At 34.6% G+C, this 13,877-nt stretch overlaps 1 protein-coding gene across 21 annotated transcripts in view; it reads left to right on the top strand.

The window, feature by feature from the left end:
- Positions 1–13,877, top strand: part of BNC2 (basonuclin zinc finger protein 2) — a 439,476-nt gene that overhangs the window by 262,610 nt on the left and 162,989 nt on the right. Inside the window, exon 1 of one of the 21 annotated variants that reach the window (XM_040481326.1) lies at positions 205–274. The exons of 19 other annotated variants lie outside the window; for them this stretch is intronic. Coding sequence is in view for 1 of the 2 variants with exons in the window: in XM_040481318.1 (XP_040337252.1) it covers positions 11,171–11,203 (33 nt within the window). In the remaining variant the exon portion in view is untranslated. Of the gene's footprint in view, positions 1–204; positions 275–10,972; positions 11,204–13,877 lie in introns of those variants that run through there. One more of the 21 variants, XM_040481318.1, reaches the window with a different exon arrangement.

Below are 13,877 nucleotides of genomic sequence, written 5' to 3'. Positions count from 1 at the left end.
CGGCTGCAAAAAACTGACTTTAAAAAATGTATTTTAGCGTTTGGCTTTTTAAAAAATGGGCAGTAAGCTATCTCATTGCCAGATAGAAGCAGTAGATATTATTGCCCAAGGATATATACATTGTCTGTGACAGAGGTAGTGCCTGGCTCATGAACTTTGACGAGTTAGATTTTCTTTTTTTTTGATTTCAGGTACTGTGTATGTGTATCTGCATGTGAAGTGTGTGTGTGTCAACTTTGGCAGCAGAAGGATGGTGATGGTAGAGTAGAAGAAGGTATCTCTATAATGATAGACCTAAAGTTAGAATGTTACTAATATTGCCTCGAATATTAGCTAGGTATGCATCATCAAAACAAGATGCTTTTTTCTAGGATATCTAAAACCTGTCTTCCCTCTAATGACTAGTGGAGTCTACCACAGCCAAGCTGACTGAGAATGTTAACCTCTTGTCACTGTTGCCTGAATTTGGATGATCAGAAAATTATTTCTGTACAACAGCTTGCATATTTTGGTAGTGTATTCTATATGTTTTATGCATTATGTGAATTTTATGGTGTCTATTTTCAGATAGGTATCCCTGCAATTAGTAGATGCTATTCATTCACAGACATTTTAGCAGATTTATTTATTTGTTTGTTTGTTTATTAAAATTCTCAAGGTATTACACATGTTATGTCTACTGAAAAGCTTTCTCTGCTTTTGTTTTTTTTCCTTAGTATGCCAGTACTTAGAAACATGATTTTAATGTAAATTATATATTGATAGCTTCTTAGCATTCTATCAGATTGAAATTTCTTAGAAAGTTATGCAACAAAAGATTTGACAGATAAATGTAAAGTGTCTAGCAAGTGATATGAATAGTAACTGAGATTTTACTTCATTTTTGTTGGCTTTCTGTGCTATTATTAATATTAGAATATGTGGTTCCTGGTCTGTGCAGGTATGTACGAGGGTCTTTTTTGTCAAGGGGTTATGCCTGCCTATACCGAGAGACAAATTATTGCTTTGGAATCCTTAATTATTTAATAAAGGGATTCTATGAGATCTCAAAATACAGATTTAATACCTAAAACTAGAGGGGATAAAATAGGAAAACCAGACACATGAAAGAATATCATCTTTATGTAAGAGATGAATTATGATATTCAAAATCACATCTAGCTTTATAGAAAAAAAGGAGTAGATTTATTCTATACACTAAGATTATAGGGAAAATGACATGAAAGCACATGCTGATAAAGCTTGTGCCTTCTGGTGTATAAAGCAAATATCTAAATATATGTCTGTTTGTGTCCATATACAGAGTTAAAGGACAGTTTTCCATGAAATAATGCATTCCTTTAGAATTGCTGTACATTTTCATAATTTTTAAAACATTCCTATTGTAACCTACATCAAAAGGGCAGCCAGGGTTTTTTGTGTCTGACTATACATATGCATTATAAAAAAGTGAGTCTACTGTAATTACCAGTTTGCAGAGCGAATTCCTGCAGGGTTTGTACTCTCCCCATTAGTAAAAGAGATAAGTTGAAATGTATTAAAATTTCACTGTACAACTGGGAGTTTTTGTTCACAGTAAATGTGTTAATGTTTCTTCATTGCTTGACTGTTTGTGTTTAAATTTAGGCAGCGTGCCCAACAGGGACAAAATTATAGGATAAAGCTATGTATAAAAGAAAATCCTTCTGAGAGCACCAATAAGGCTCTTTTTAAAAATAAGCAGTTACATATAATAGTACATGGCTGTAGCCACAGAGAAAAGTTTTATCTGTCTATTTCAGAATTATTGGAATTTTTCTTTCCCTTGTGTAAAGGTTAAGAGGACTGAGTTTATGTCAATAGCTAATACACTTTGATGTAAAAACATCTATTATTTTATTCAGTGTTACTCCTGTAAAAAGAAAAAAGATTCCTTTTTGTTGTCCTTATGATCAAGAGAGGCTAATAGCATTTTGAGAGCGAAGTGATAGATCACATTTTCTTCCCTGGGAAAGGAATTCTTTCTTGTTAAGAATTCTAATTACAGCCTGTTATATTTTTTGGAGCATTTTTCTCTGCTTTTCTTCATTGCCATGAACTTAGTAAATACATTTATTCACATAGATAGACTTACATTAAAAAAAATTAATCTGCAACCACTATCACCTAGTGTGAGTACATAATGAAATCCACAAATAGAGGATAAGGCTAGTATTTCTCTGTAGTGTAGAGTGGGCAGAAGTTGAAGTTATCTGTAAACACCAACTATATACCCTTTGGCCAGCCCGCTCCTCTCTCTCTTAAATGTGGAAAATGTATCGTAGTTCCTACTGTTTGCCTTTTATATTTTTTTTGTCTGCTTTTCCATACATGAAGATGAAAGAATTTGCCAGTATCCATGTGCCATCTCCATGGCCTCATACCACAGACCCACAATACAGACTATGTAAAGAAGCAAAAATAAAATATAATTCCTCATCTTTGAATGTCGCTATCAGTGTTTTGTAGTCTACGTACTGATAATGTATATGGGTATGCAGAGATATACGGGGAGGGGGTGGGGATGCATGTGTATGTGTATGTTTTCATTTGTTTGGATTCATACATCCAAGTACCCATAGGAAAATATGAGAAGCTCCATGAATATTTCCTGTTGCATATTAGCTTTCCATCATAAAATGTATTTTTCCCCTTAAAATACGTTGGTTCACCAGAGAGAGAGATACATTTAATTCTTCCTCCTCTACACTGTTCTTTAAAAAGTAAATTTTTAACTGATAGACCTTGAAGTCCTTTAGAGCTATTACTTTCTTTTGGCTAATTCGTACAAAGGCACCATATGAAAATTGGATTTTTGATCTGATGGAGTGATTTTTGAGTTCTTATGAACCATTTATAGTCTATCAAGTAAATCCTTCTTAGTTCACGGATTATTGACCCAATGGACCATATTAGCTGCTTCGAAGCTGTTATAGCCCATTATGTTGATTCAGCTGACACACATGTGAACCCAGTCCACATACCCAAGATGACATTAACATTGTTCTGGAAGACTCCCTTTTTTTCCACAAGGCTTTCTATTTATTTCTTAATTTTTAAGAGTTAGCTCAGAGTTCCTGACAGCCATTGCAGACGTTTCTCCATTTGCTCAGTAATGTTGAAGCATTTGTTAGCAGCTAGATGGTCTGCTTTTCGCCGTCTTTCTCTGTATGTCTCTCTTTTGTCTTTTAACCAACTAATCCTTACAAGAAAAAAGAGAATAATGTTGTTTCAATACTCTAGGACACGTTTTACCCTCAGATGCTTATAGATTCCATAGAAATTTGTGAGGTTTCTCTGAGCATTGGAATGTAGCTCTTTGAATTTGAGAAAACTACCTTTTAGAAGAAATGATAACATTGTATTTGTGTTTTTAAAAAATGTATTACCTGAGAGGTTTCACTTGAAAAATTCTGGTGACTCTAGCCAGTGGTAAAATCAAGATGTGCCTTTAGTGATTTATATGAAGCTCTAATGAAGCCAGTCCAGGTCTCAGCACGGACCCCTAGGGAATCTGTGACCTAACATAAATAACGTATAAGAGGGCATGTAGACTGTTCATCATCTCATTATTATTATTTGTAATGGGTATGATTCCTGAGGTGATATCTGCTCTTGGGCAAAAGAGACACATTCTTTCATAATCAGACATAATTATGATATACAGTTATATATGCACAATGGAAAGTATTAAAATGTTTATTGAGATACACTCCTTATTTATGGGCAATCCCAAGACATGTAGAAATAAGGTGATATAAAATAAACCAAGTGTTCTTAAGGATACCTTGTGTCACTTTTTTTAGATTTTGGCCTTTCTTAGTATAACCATTTCAAAACTCTACAAAAAGCTGCTCAGAGTTGCTTTCTCTGTCTAAAATGTACCATTTTGTAGAAAATCCTAGTATAAATTAACTGCTTACTTAGCAGTTTACCCCACCTTTTTAAGTTGCTTAAACCTTTACCCACACCTCTCCCTTTGAGTGTAGTTTTGTCCACATCTCTTACTTCATTTTAAACTCCTGTTGTAACTGAAAAAAATGTATATCTGAGGAAATCTCACTGTGGAGGGAGGGTAGCAAGGGGGATTATTTCGCTTCTTGCCTTTCATACACAGGCAGAGTGGAAAGAGCCCTGGATTACTAGATGTGGCCATTTAAGGACATCTCAGAGCCTCATTTTCTGCTGTTTGAAAAATCTCTAATTTGGGGGATTTTGATGATTAAATATGAGAATGTATTTGAAATATTATGCAAGCTTCATAGCACTGTACAAACGTAGGATATTATTAGTCTCACGAAGGCTGCCTCAATTGGCCGGGGTAATCAGAGTTGTCATCTGAAATGATACACTCTAAAATGCAACAACTTGTCTCCCTTGTTGCTTCACTGGGATAAATTCTTTTCACAAACCTAGAGGAGTAAATTTAGTTAAAAGGTCACCCACCTTTTATGTTCTTGCTTGGTAAATGGATTGATTACTGTGCTTGGCATTTGAAATAAGGTGGCTAGCTTCTTTTGTAGAGGATCAAGATTTAGAGGTACTCCTTCTTTGAAGGAGTCCTTCCCACGCTGCCTGGCAAGGAGAGGCATCATCAAGTCAGGATGATGTCTTACATTTGGGCACAACTTGGGATAAGTCTTGGGTTATTCCTGCACCTCTTTGCTTGGTCACCAAAATCTGAGATCATCATGCAAATCACCGTTCCTGGGATTGAAGCTGCTTCTGAAATACTGGAACTCAGGCTTTCTCTTGTCTTGCTTCTTGCCTAATGAGGAAGTATTTCTTTGTAAAGTGCTTAAAGGTTTATAAATCTTCTTGCATCTCATTATCAATCCCTTCCTTATTAATGTCTTCCCCATCATATTATATTAGTAATTGTTTTCATGAATGCCACCGAGAAATGTAATCACATTACCACCTTTCAAATTGCATTAGTGAAAATGAATAAAATGTATATCAATGGAATACAAAATCGCTGATTCAACATTAAGGTGAAATGAGAGGAGTATTGCTTAGCATTCATATGATATCAGAGGTGCTTTGGCTCCTTATATAAAGTTACGCATTCTGGTAAATGTAGACAGAGTTTAGTTAAAATGGGTTACTTTGTATGGCAAGCTAATCCCTTATTTTCAATAGATGATAGGTATGTTCATTGAAAGAGTATTTCCTTTCTAATTATCACAGCTGCCTATGTGAGTAGTCTGTAAAATGTGTAAGCATACAGGCAGTAAATGGAATATCTTAATTGTTAACTGTTAGGTAAGAAAATAAAATGTTTCTGCCCAAATTGAAATGCCTTTTCATTTCCTGTTTCTCTAATATTACTAATTGCCTAACAAAATAGCTTGTATTACCATAGGCCTAATTTAATTGGGGGGAAAAAAACATAACACATGCACTCCAAAGCCTGCATGTGCTTTGATGCCATAGAAGCATGGATATTTTCCTTATATAATTGGCTATATCCCGCTGTTGATTTTTACTCTGAACTCCTAAATTATTTAAATGGGGTCTTCCTCATGTCGATTGATAGTAGGTTGTGGTCGTAAGGTAATGACTACAGATGCTCATTGGATCCATGTCTGTGAAAATTTATGTGCCTGTGTATAGGTCTCTTTCTCCCTGTTTGTGTTTATATATTCACACAAAGTCATGGAAACATTAATACTCATGTGTAAACATTTACTCAGAAGCTTATGGTTTCCCCTCTTTGCTCCCTCCCCCTAAACCAAATTTGCCTCATGACTTTTGCTGAAGTAACTTTTTCATGACAATAAGTTGAGGAATATTTTTGTTAGTATATATGACAGAATTCATCATTATCAGTTTTTAACAAATTCTCTTAGTTGTTTTAGTATCCTGATATTAGTATGTGAACATAACTGAGAATCACCTTCCCAGCCCCCCCCCCAGTCTGTTGAAGAATGTCCTAGATTTTCCTGATGGAAAAATAGCAGTGGACTTAGAAAATAATTGCCAGTTTTTAAATGGATATATTAAGTTTTAATATTTTCAAAGCAGAAGGTATTTTCAAATTTAAGGAACAGTGAAATTTTTTCATTTGCTTTCTGTTCATCCACTCATTTAGCATTTGTATATTGAAGACCTACTAGGTTAAAGAAGGGTGTTCCATTACATTATGTATGCTATCTTACGAGTTAAGTAACACCTTATGAGGGAATGCTATCTTATGAGTTAAATAACACCACCAGTAGAAACCAGAGGATGCAGTGAGTTTTGTCCCTCATCCCTCTTAAATAACTCTAGTGAGATAGAGTTCATATACCATACATTCTACCATTTAAAGTATACTATTAAATAGATTTTAGAATATTCACAGCTGGGCGCAACCATCATCAGATTCATTCTGGCACATTTTTATTACCTCAAAAAATCCTTTAGCTACCCCTGCAAGCCCTAAGTAACCACTAACTACTTTCTGTCTTTATGGATTTTTATGTTCTGAACATTTCGTATGAATGGAACCCTATATATGTGGTCTTGTGAATGGTTTCTTTTACTTAACATAATGTTTACAAGGTTCATCTGTGTTGTACTATATATCAGTATTCCTTTTGATGGCCAAATAATATTTCATCATATGAATATGCCATATTTTTTTTTATTGATTTTGCCACTTGATGGAGGGATCATAGCTTAAAATTTTTTTTTAATTTTTTTAATGTTTATTTAGTTTTGAGAGAGAGAGAAAGCGAGCGGGAGAGGGGCAGGCAGGGAGAGAGGAAGACACAGAATCTGAAGTAGGCTCCAGGCTCTAAGCTGTCAGCACAGAGCCTGACACGGGGCTTGAACTCATGGACTATGAGATCATGACCTGGGCCAAAGTCAGACGTTTTGTTGAAGTTTGACCATCTTTGAATTGTCCAGCTTTTCATCTTGACCAGGTTTACATCGTTGGCATTTGGCCCTTGTAGTGAGTCTGGCCTTACTGTGTATTTTCAAATCCTCTGATTCAGCCACAAAATCTAGTTTTGAAGACACCAAGAAGTTTCAGAGCACAAAGGTACAACAAAATGATCGTTTGATCAGGTTGCTATTTCTTCGTATGATATTAAAAACATTGAGACAAATTTGAAAGAACATTTTATTGAAGGGTTAATTTTTCAATTTCAAATTTATCTTACCACCAAATATGATACATACATCTGCTGTAGTTTTCCATTGTGAAATTTTGAATGGGTTTTGTTAAGCAGACAGCATTAGCTTCATTGCTTCTCATTTGCTGTTGTTACTGTTCTATTACAAGTAGTGGCATTTACGTGCAGTTCAACACTCTGTGGATCCTTAATTTTTATAGTACACCTTATATTCACTGATAATTTCTTTTTGTGAACTCTGTGAACATTGCACATTCAAACTCGGGTTTGTATTTTTCTGGTATAAATGCTGAAAACATACCCAGCTTGTTATAAATATAGATTTATATTAATAGTCTAATAGAGTTAGATAAGACTTCTAGGTTGTTATAAAATTTCTTTGTAGGATATTTAAAACCTTGCATCTTTTCGTCAGTGTTCAGTGTCTGTTCAGCTCATGCTGTTGTATCTTGCTTTGCAAACAAGGATTGCAAAATCCTGCAGCAAAACAGGGGGATATACCTTTGCTTTAATCCTGTATGAGTTTTGTAATCAAGTAAAAGTCCATTTCTTGTGCTGTTGTCTAGTTCATATTGGCCCAGTAACTGTCCACCATGCAAAAAAATTGAGTTTTCTTTGCTCAGACTGCAGTGTGTGTTGGACAAATTTAGGATACTGAGGAGTTCTAAGAGGCAGTGTCCTATAGATTTTCTAAGTGTTAGTTGACACTCATAGTACTTTTGTTTTATTTTATTTATTTTATTTTATTTTATTTTATTTTATTTTATTTTATTTTATTTTATTTTATTTGAGAGAGTGTGTGTACTCATGGGAAGGGGGAGAGAGAGAGAATGAATGAATGAATGAATGAATGAATGAATGAATCCCAAGCAGGCTCCACACTTAGCAAGAAGCCTGACGGGGAGCTCGATCCCACACCCTGGAATCATTTGACCTGAGCCAAATTCAAGAGTCAGATGCTCAACCACCTGAGCCACCCAGGCATCCCTCAAAGTACTTCTTTGGAAAGTTGTTTCTTTTCCATTAGGTTTATGTATCAGCCGTGTGAAAATGAGAGGGGAAAAAACTGACCTGAAATTTGTACAGGAAGCTATTTTCTGACTTAGTCACCATTACTGTCATGTGAATTCTTTAGAATCTTTGTGACATTGCTATTGAAGTACTCTATTTGCCTTAGGTTTTCATATACAAGATTTACAAATGTGTGTGGAAGTCCCACTAATCTCTGTGCATCTTTTTGGCCATTCTCTTCATAATGCTTGGCAACCATTGCTTTGTAATTACTACAGTGTAGTCTGTGACATAATACTTGGCTTCCAGATTTGTGAACAGATAATTTTATTCCACATTTTTATTTATTTATTTTTAAGACCAAAGTCATTCAAGGACGATTTTCCTACTCAATAAAATGGTTCACTTGATCTCTGTCACCGTGTGTACCTTTCTTTCTTGGACTTGTGTGTTCAGAGATGAATAACATGTAGTGATGACTTAATAAGAGTTCATGGTAACACAGACTATTTTGTAGCCTCATGGAGGATTGGCCAGTTTTACATATTTATGTGTACATGTGACTTCCAAAGTAGAAAATTCCGTTTATTAAGAAATTTGTTGTTAAAAATAAAAAAGGTAAACCTTGTCACTTACAGCCATCATAGGCAATTAATTTGTATACTTAGAATCTACCCACCTGCATTTACAATAGAAACTGATAGGACAGAATGGATGCTATATTAATGATTAGCTCTTTCCATAATTCAGTTTTAATGTAGGTCACTTGAAGGGAGCTCCTGGCAAATAGTATTTCTTGTGGAAAGACAAAACCTAGAATTTAAATTTTTAATTTTTTGTTCACTTTGTATGATTACTGCTTCAGAATATACGTCTTATGTTTCTAATTGCCCCCTTGCCTTATTTTGCCTTTTTTTATTTTATATTAATATGTAACTTGTGTACATGTCCCCAGATAAGAAACGGCTAATAGATTTATTAATTAGACCTGTTTATAGTTCTTTTATGAGGTACACTAAATATTAGCTGAAGCAACCATCCATGTTTTCCTGAGAAATGTCATTTGGTGAGAAGATTGATGTTTAGCTCCCATATTCTTGCAGAGTTCAAGACAGCTATGAGCATAATAAAGCTGAAGAGACTTCAGTTTTCGTGATAACAGAATCTTATTTGAATATGGCTTTGGAACTCATCCAGAATACTTTCAAATGCACTCTAATTTAATATTCAAATGTAAAAATGTTACTGCTCAAACTTTGATTAAATATTTTTATTCTAAATTGGCCTATTTTATTTTAGATATACTTTGAATGTCAATATTTATAATTTACTGGTTTAATTATATGTTTTCTTCCTTTCTCTGTAGAGAATGGATATAAACTGATTAATAATTGGGAAATCACCCTGTCATTTAAGAGCCATGTAATATCCATATAAACATTTCTGATCCCTAATATTAAAAACAAATACTAATCACTGTCATGCTTATCTTAGAGGATATAGTATGAATAATATAGCATCATGTGTGTCAATCTATTCATTAAGACTGTGTGTTAAACATTTTATAAAGCATTGGATAAATAGCACATTGGGAAGAATCATGGGGGGATCTCAAATATAATATATGGAAAGTTTCTTAGTGTCATAAATGGTTTCCATTTACTGAAACTTTTTACTGTTACTAGACACAGTGCCATGGGCCTTATAGTCATTATTTCATTTAAGTCCTTTGACACTTGTGATGTTATTGCTACTGTTAGAGATGAGGAAAAAGGCTCTGAGAATCATGTATTTCAAGTGCCTTTTGAGTACCTGTCATTTGCCAGTGTACGTTGTAATCTCAGCAAACGTGTTCAACTGCCCTCATGGAGCTTAAATTCTAGAAGGGAAGACAGATATTAATCAAGTATTCACACAGATGAGTAAGTACATTTATATGTAATAGATTATAGATAAGTTGCAGATAAGTATTCACAACTGTCTTGAGTGCTATGACAGAAAAACCCCTTGTGAAACAGGAAACTAATGGGGAACTTGACTGGGAAGTGAGGGCAGCTGCCCTCAGGAATAGAAGTAGTATTCGAGTTAAAATCTGAAAGATGAGCAAGAGTTAAGAGTGTACAGTGGGGTTGAACGGTGGGCAGATTGAAGGGCTCTGCCCAAAGATTGCCTGACTGAATGGGATTATAACTCAAGGTTCTCGGTCATATGGAGAGTTCACACAGACCTGGGTCGGCTTCCTGTGGCTTTATTAGTTCAGTGTCTTTAGGCAGGGTACTGAATTATCTCCACCTTAGTTTCCTCATTTGTGAAATAAAGGTAATGATAGTGCTAACCTCACGGTATTTTCTGAGGATTAAGAGAGCTAATGTTTGTAAAGTATGTGACATTAGTAAGTAGAAAATGGCAAATATCCAGTAAGTCTAGCTATTATTAATGATACTAGGTAATAGGTTACTGTTAAAAAATTTTAAATCCTACCTTTGGAAGAAGAAAAGACAGAGGAATAAAAAGAGATGATTGCTTCTCTAGCCCTTTTGAGGGCTTCCTTCTCTTCTTAGGGTCTTTCCTCTACACCTACTGCCCACAAACTCTGTCAAGTCCCTGAACACAGGGACTCTGCCACCCGTTTCTTGCCACTTAACACAGTACTTGGCTCCAAAATAATGGTTTTTGCATAATGATAGTATTTGAAGCTGGAGGAGGGGATAGAATTGCCAAAATAAAAAATGAGAGAGCCTGGCCGTGGGAAACACCTGTATTTATTTACAGTGGAGAGTGAGTGAGAAGTTGTTGCCAGTGAAACTAGGATTGTTGGTCTCTACAGCCCAGGAATGAAGGAAGAGTGCCGGAAGCTGCACTGAGGTCTCGGAAGACCAGGAGACTAGAAAAAGGGACCAAAATTCATGAGAACATTCCTTTTGGAGAAAGTTTCAGGAACGTGTGGGACAGAAACCAGATTGCAAAATTAAAATGTAGGTGGTTGTGCGGAAGTGGAAGCAGTAGGTGTTGGGTGCATGGATTTTTCTTTCAAGAAATCCATGGTAAAGGTAAGCAGAAAGAATAATTACTTTTAATAAGTTGCAGGCTTAAGAAAATTTATCATTGTTATTGTTCTGGGGATTTGTCAATGCTGATCATGTAAGAACTGAGAGAAGAAAAACCGCACTCCTGATGAGTCATGGAGGGGTTGATAACCTGAGATAGCCAGACCTGCATGAAGATCCCTGATATATAGGTGGGAACAGTCTGACTAAACTGTCTACTCCTTTCCTGGTGTCCCCTTTCTGCCACCTCATCGTCATCTCTGGATTTTCTATAGTTGAGAGTGCTCAGCAGTGAGTGGGAGGAATTCACATGTTGGCTGAATGAAGGAAGACGTGAATATGCTCACAAAAATGAAAGCTTATCCATTTCTACTCTTCCCAGCTGTCTCCTTGTAAAGCATGTACATTTTTGAGGCTTAACTGCTTTTGATAATTTTATGATAATTTATTTTCTTTAAGTGTGGGTGAGTTGGCAAGTGATCACATTGGTTCTGTTTTGTTGTGAATAAATAGTATGTCAAAGTTTTATGCTGTTTCAAAAATGTTATTTAAAATAAAACTTCCTTTGAAGCCACAATAGTCTCTTACTCAAAATATTTATTTAGACCATATTGTTTAAATATATATAATTCCCTTAAGGAACAATTGTAGTCTATAAAAATCTGAATTTAAAACAAGTAGACCTTCTGGAATTCATAGAAATACAAAATGTATATTCCAGTGTTTAAGTGTTTATATACAAAAGGAGTTGAGGTGTTCCAATGTTTGTGTGTTTAGGTACAAAAAGAGTAGAATTCATAAAAAAAGGATGATGAACTTAATTCCCAAATGTGCCAGATGTATAAAGTTACTTAGGTAGAGAAAATATTTAAATCATAAGCTGGTTTAGAGCAAATGAATAAATGATTTAATCAGTGAATAAATAATTATACATAAAAATAAAGCAAATCTGTAGTCTTTTAATTTGTTCTGTCCTGAATGTAGCAATAATTAAAATTGACAAAAGTGTGCTTTAAACACAATATAAAATTAGGCTATTTTTGTAAAATAATTAAATATTAACAAAGTAATGATTTAAAACATGTATGTCTTTTATGCTGGAGTTAACATATAATCCTTGAGAAATCATTTTATTGGGAATTTTTAAATTTTGGTAAAGCAGAGGTGATTTTTTTTTTGGTATGTTTTTGAAAGCTTTTATTAAAGCTGTTCAGATTACATGAATATTTTCATTTCAATGTGGTTGCCATATCTGGATTTATAATTAGATAGTTTGTGAAGTGCGTTTTTTTTTCTTTAGTAGAAACACCTCCCTCTAAACTAAACTGTTTTGTTTGGGTTTGGGTTTTTTGACCATATTACAGTCAAGTTGTGAGTTCATTAACTAATGAACATGTTATTTAAAGAAGCTCTTTCTAACCTGTTACATTCTGATATATTGCTCAGTCAGTAAACTATTGAAATTGAAATAAGAAACTTTGGGAGAAGTATTTCCTCATATAACCTACAAATATATATATTATTCTTGCTTAGTCAGCATTTCCTTTGGTGTTCCTATTTCTTATTAGTAATTCTTCAAATCACGATACATAAAGCAAAGTTTCACAACCTGGCTAATACATAATTGGACTGTTGACATTGGAAGACAAACCCTGAAATACCAGGCAGATTATACAATTGCGTGTTTCCCCAGTGGTAATGGAGCAGCAAATTAGAGGTGGAGGTGAACTAAGGAAGGAGTCTATCGTGAAGACAGACTCTTATTGCAAACCGAACAGGGAAACTATAGATTTTATGTTCATTAGTGAAAGTGAAAAACTTTTCAAAATTGCCTGATAAGGGACAGTAAAACCTGTCCAGTTTTACTCTCTGTAAATGGAATTGGCCCAACAGTGTTGACAATGTCTAAAATACTGTCTGTTATAAGTGAGACAGTTTATATAAAATTCCAAATGGAATATGAGCTCTAGGAATAGGAGCATCTGGAAGCTGTGTAAGTGAGCATATCTTTCAGTTGTAGAACTGCAGTTTCAGGTAGTTGCAGCCTCTCCTCCAAACACCACTCCCCCACCCCAAATCAGTAAGCATTGATTGCATCTAAAGCTGTAGAGCCATCTTTTCCTGGCAGTTCAGATAGTTACAGTAGATTGTTAATCTGTGAATGATCGGACTAAGTCCCTTCGGTCTTCAGAATTTCCATGCAAATTAGAACTAAATATATGAGATAAATTTATTAAGTGTGGTCTAGGAGCATAAGGTCAGCTTTTGCACAAGTTTTAAGCACAGGTTTTTATCCATAAAAAGTTACACTTCATTTATGCTAATTTTCTGTGGATTCACTTTATAATATAAACTGGTAAAATGTTTTTAGAAAGTAATCGTAAGGAAAGTTTTTTGAGTGTCTTTTTCAGTTTTCTAAGATCCAGTTGGATTGTTACCAATATAAGATGTTTGCATAAATGGCTTTTCCTATTCCATATATGATCTAAAAACAAATTTAAACTTGGTTTCTTACATCACCATTAAAGTAAAAGGAGTGTTGTTTTGTATTTTTCAAAATAGGAATGAAAATGAAACTAATATATCAAAGTGGAAAAACAAGGAATTGGAAAGTAGATAAATAATACCAGAAGTATGTTAGATTTTATTGAGCCAATAGGGATGTCTTTCAAAGTGT

This window comes from Herpailurus yagouaroundi, unplaced genomic scaffold, assembly GCF_014898765.1.
Source record: "Herpailurus yagouaroundi ecotype Mexico unplaced genomic scaffold, PumYag 160, whole genome shotgun sequence".
NCBI classification, from domain to species: domain Eukaryota; kingdom Metazoa; phylum Chordata; class Mammalia; order Carnivora; family Felidae; genus Herpailurus; species Herpailurus yagouaroundi.
Note: the sequence above shows the minus strand (reverse complement) of the source record. Positions and strands in the feature narration are given on the sequence as shown.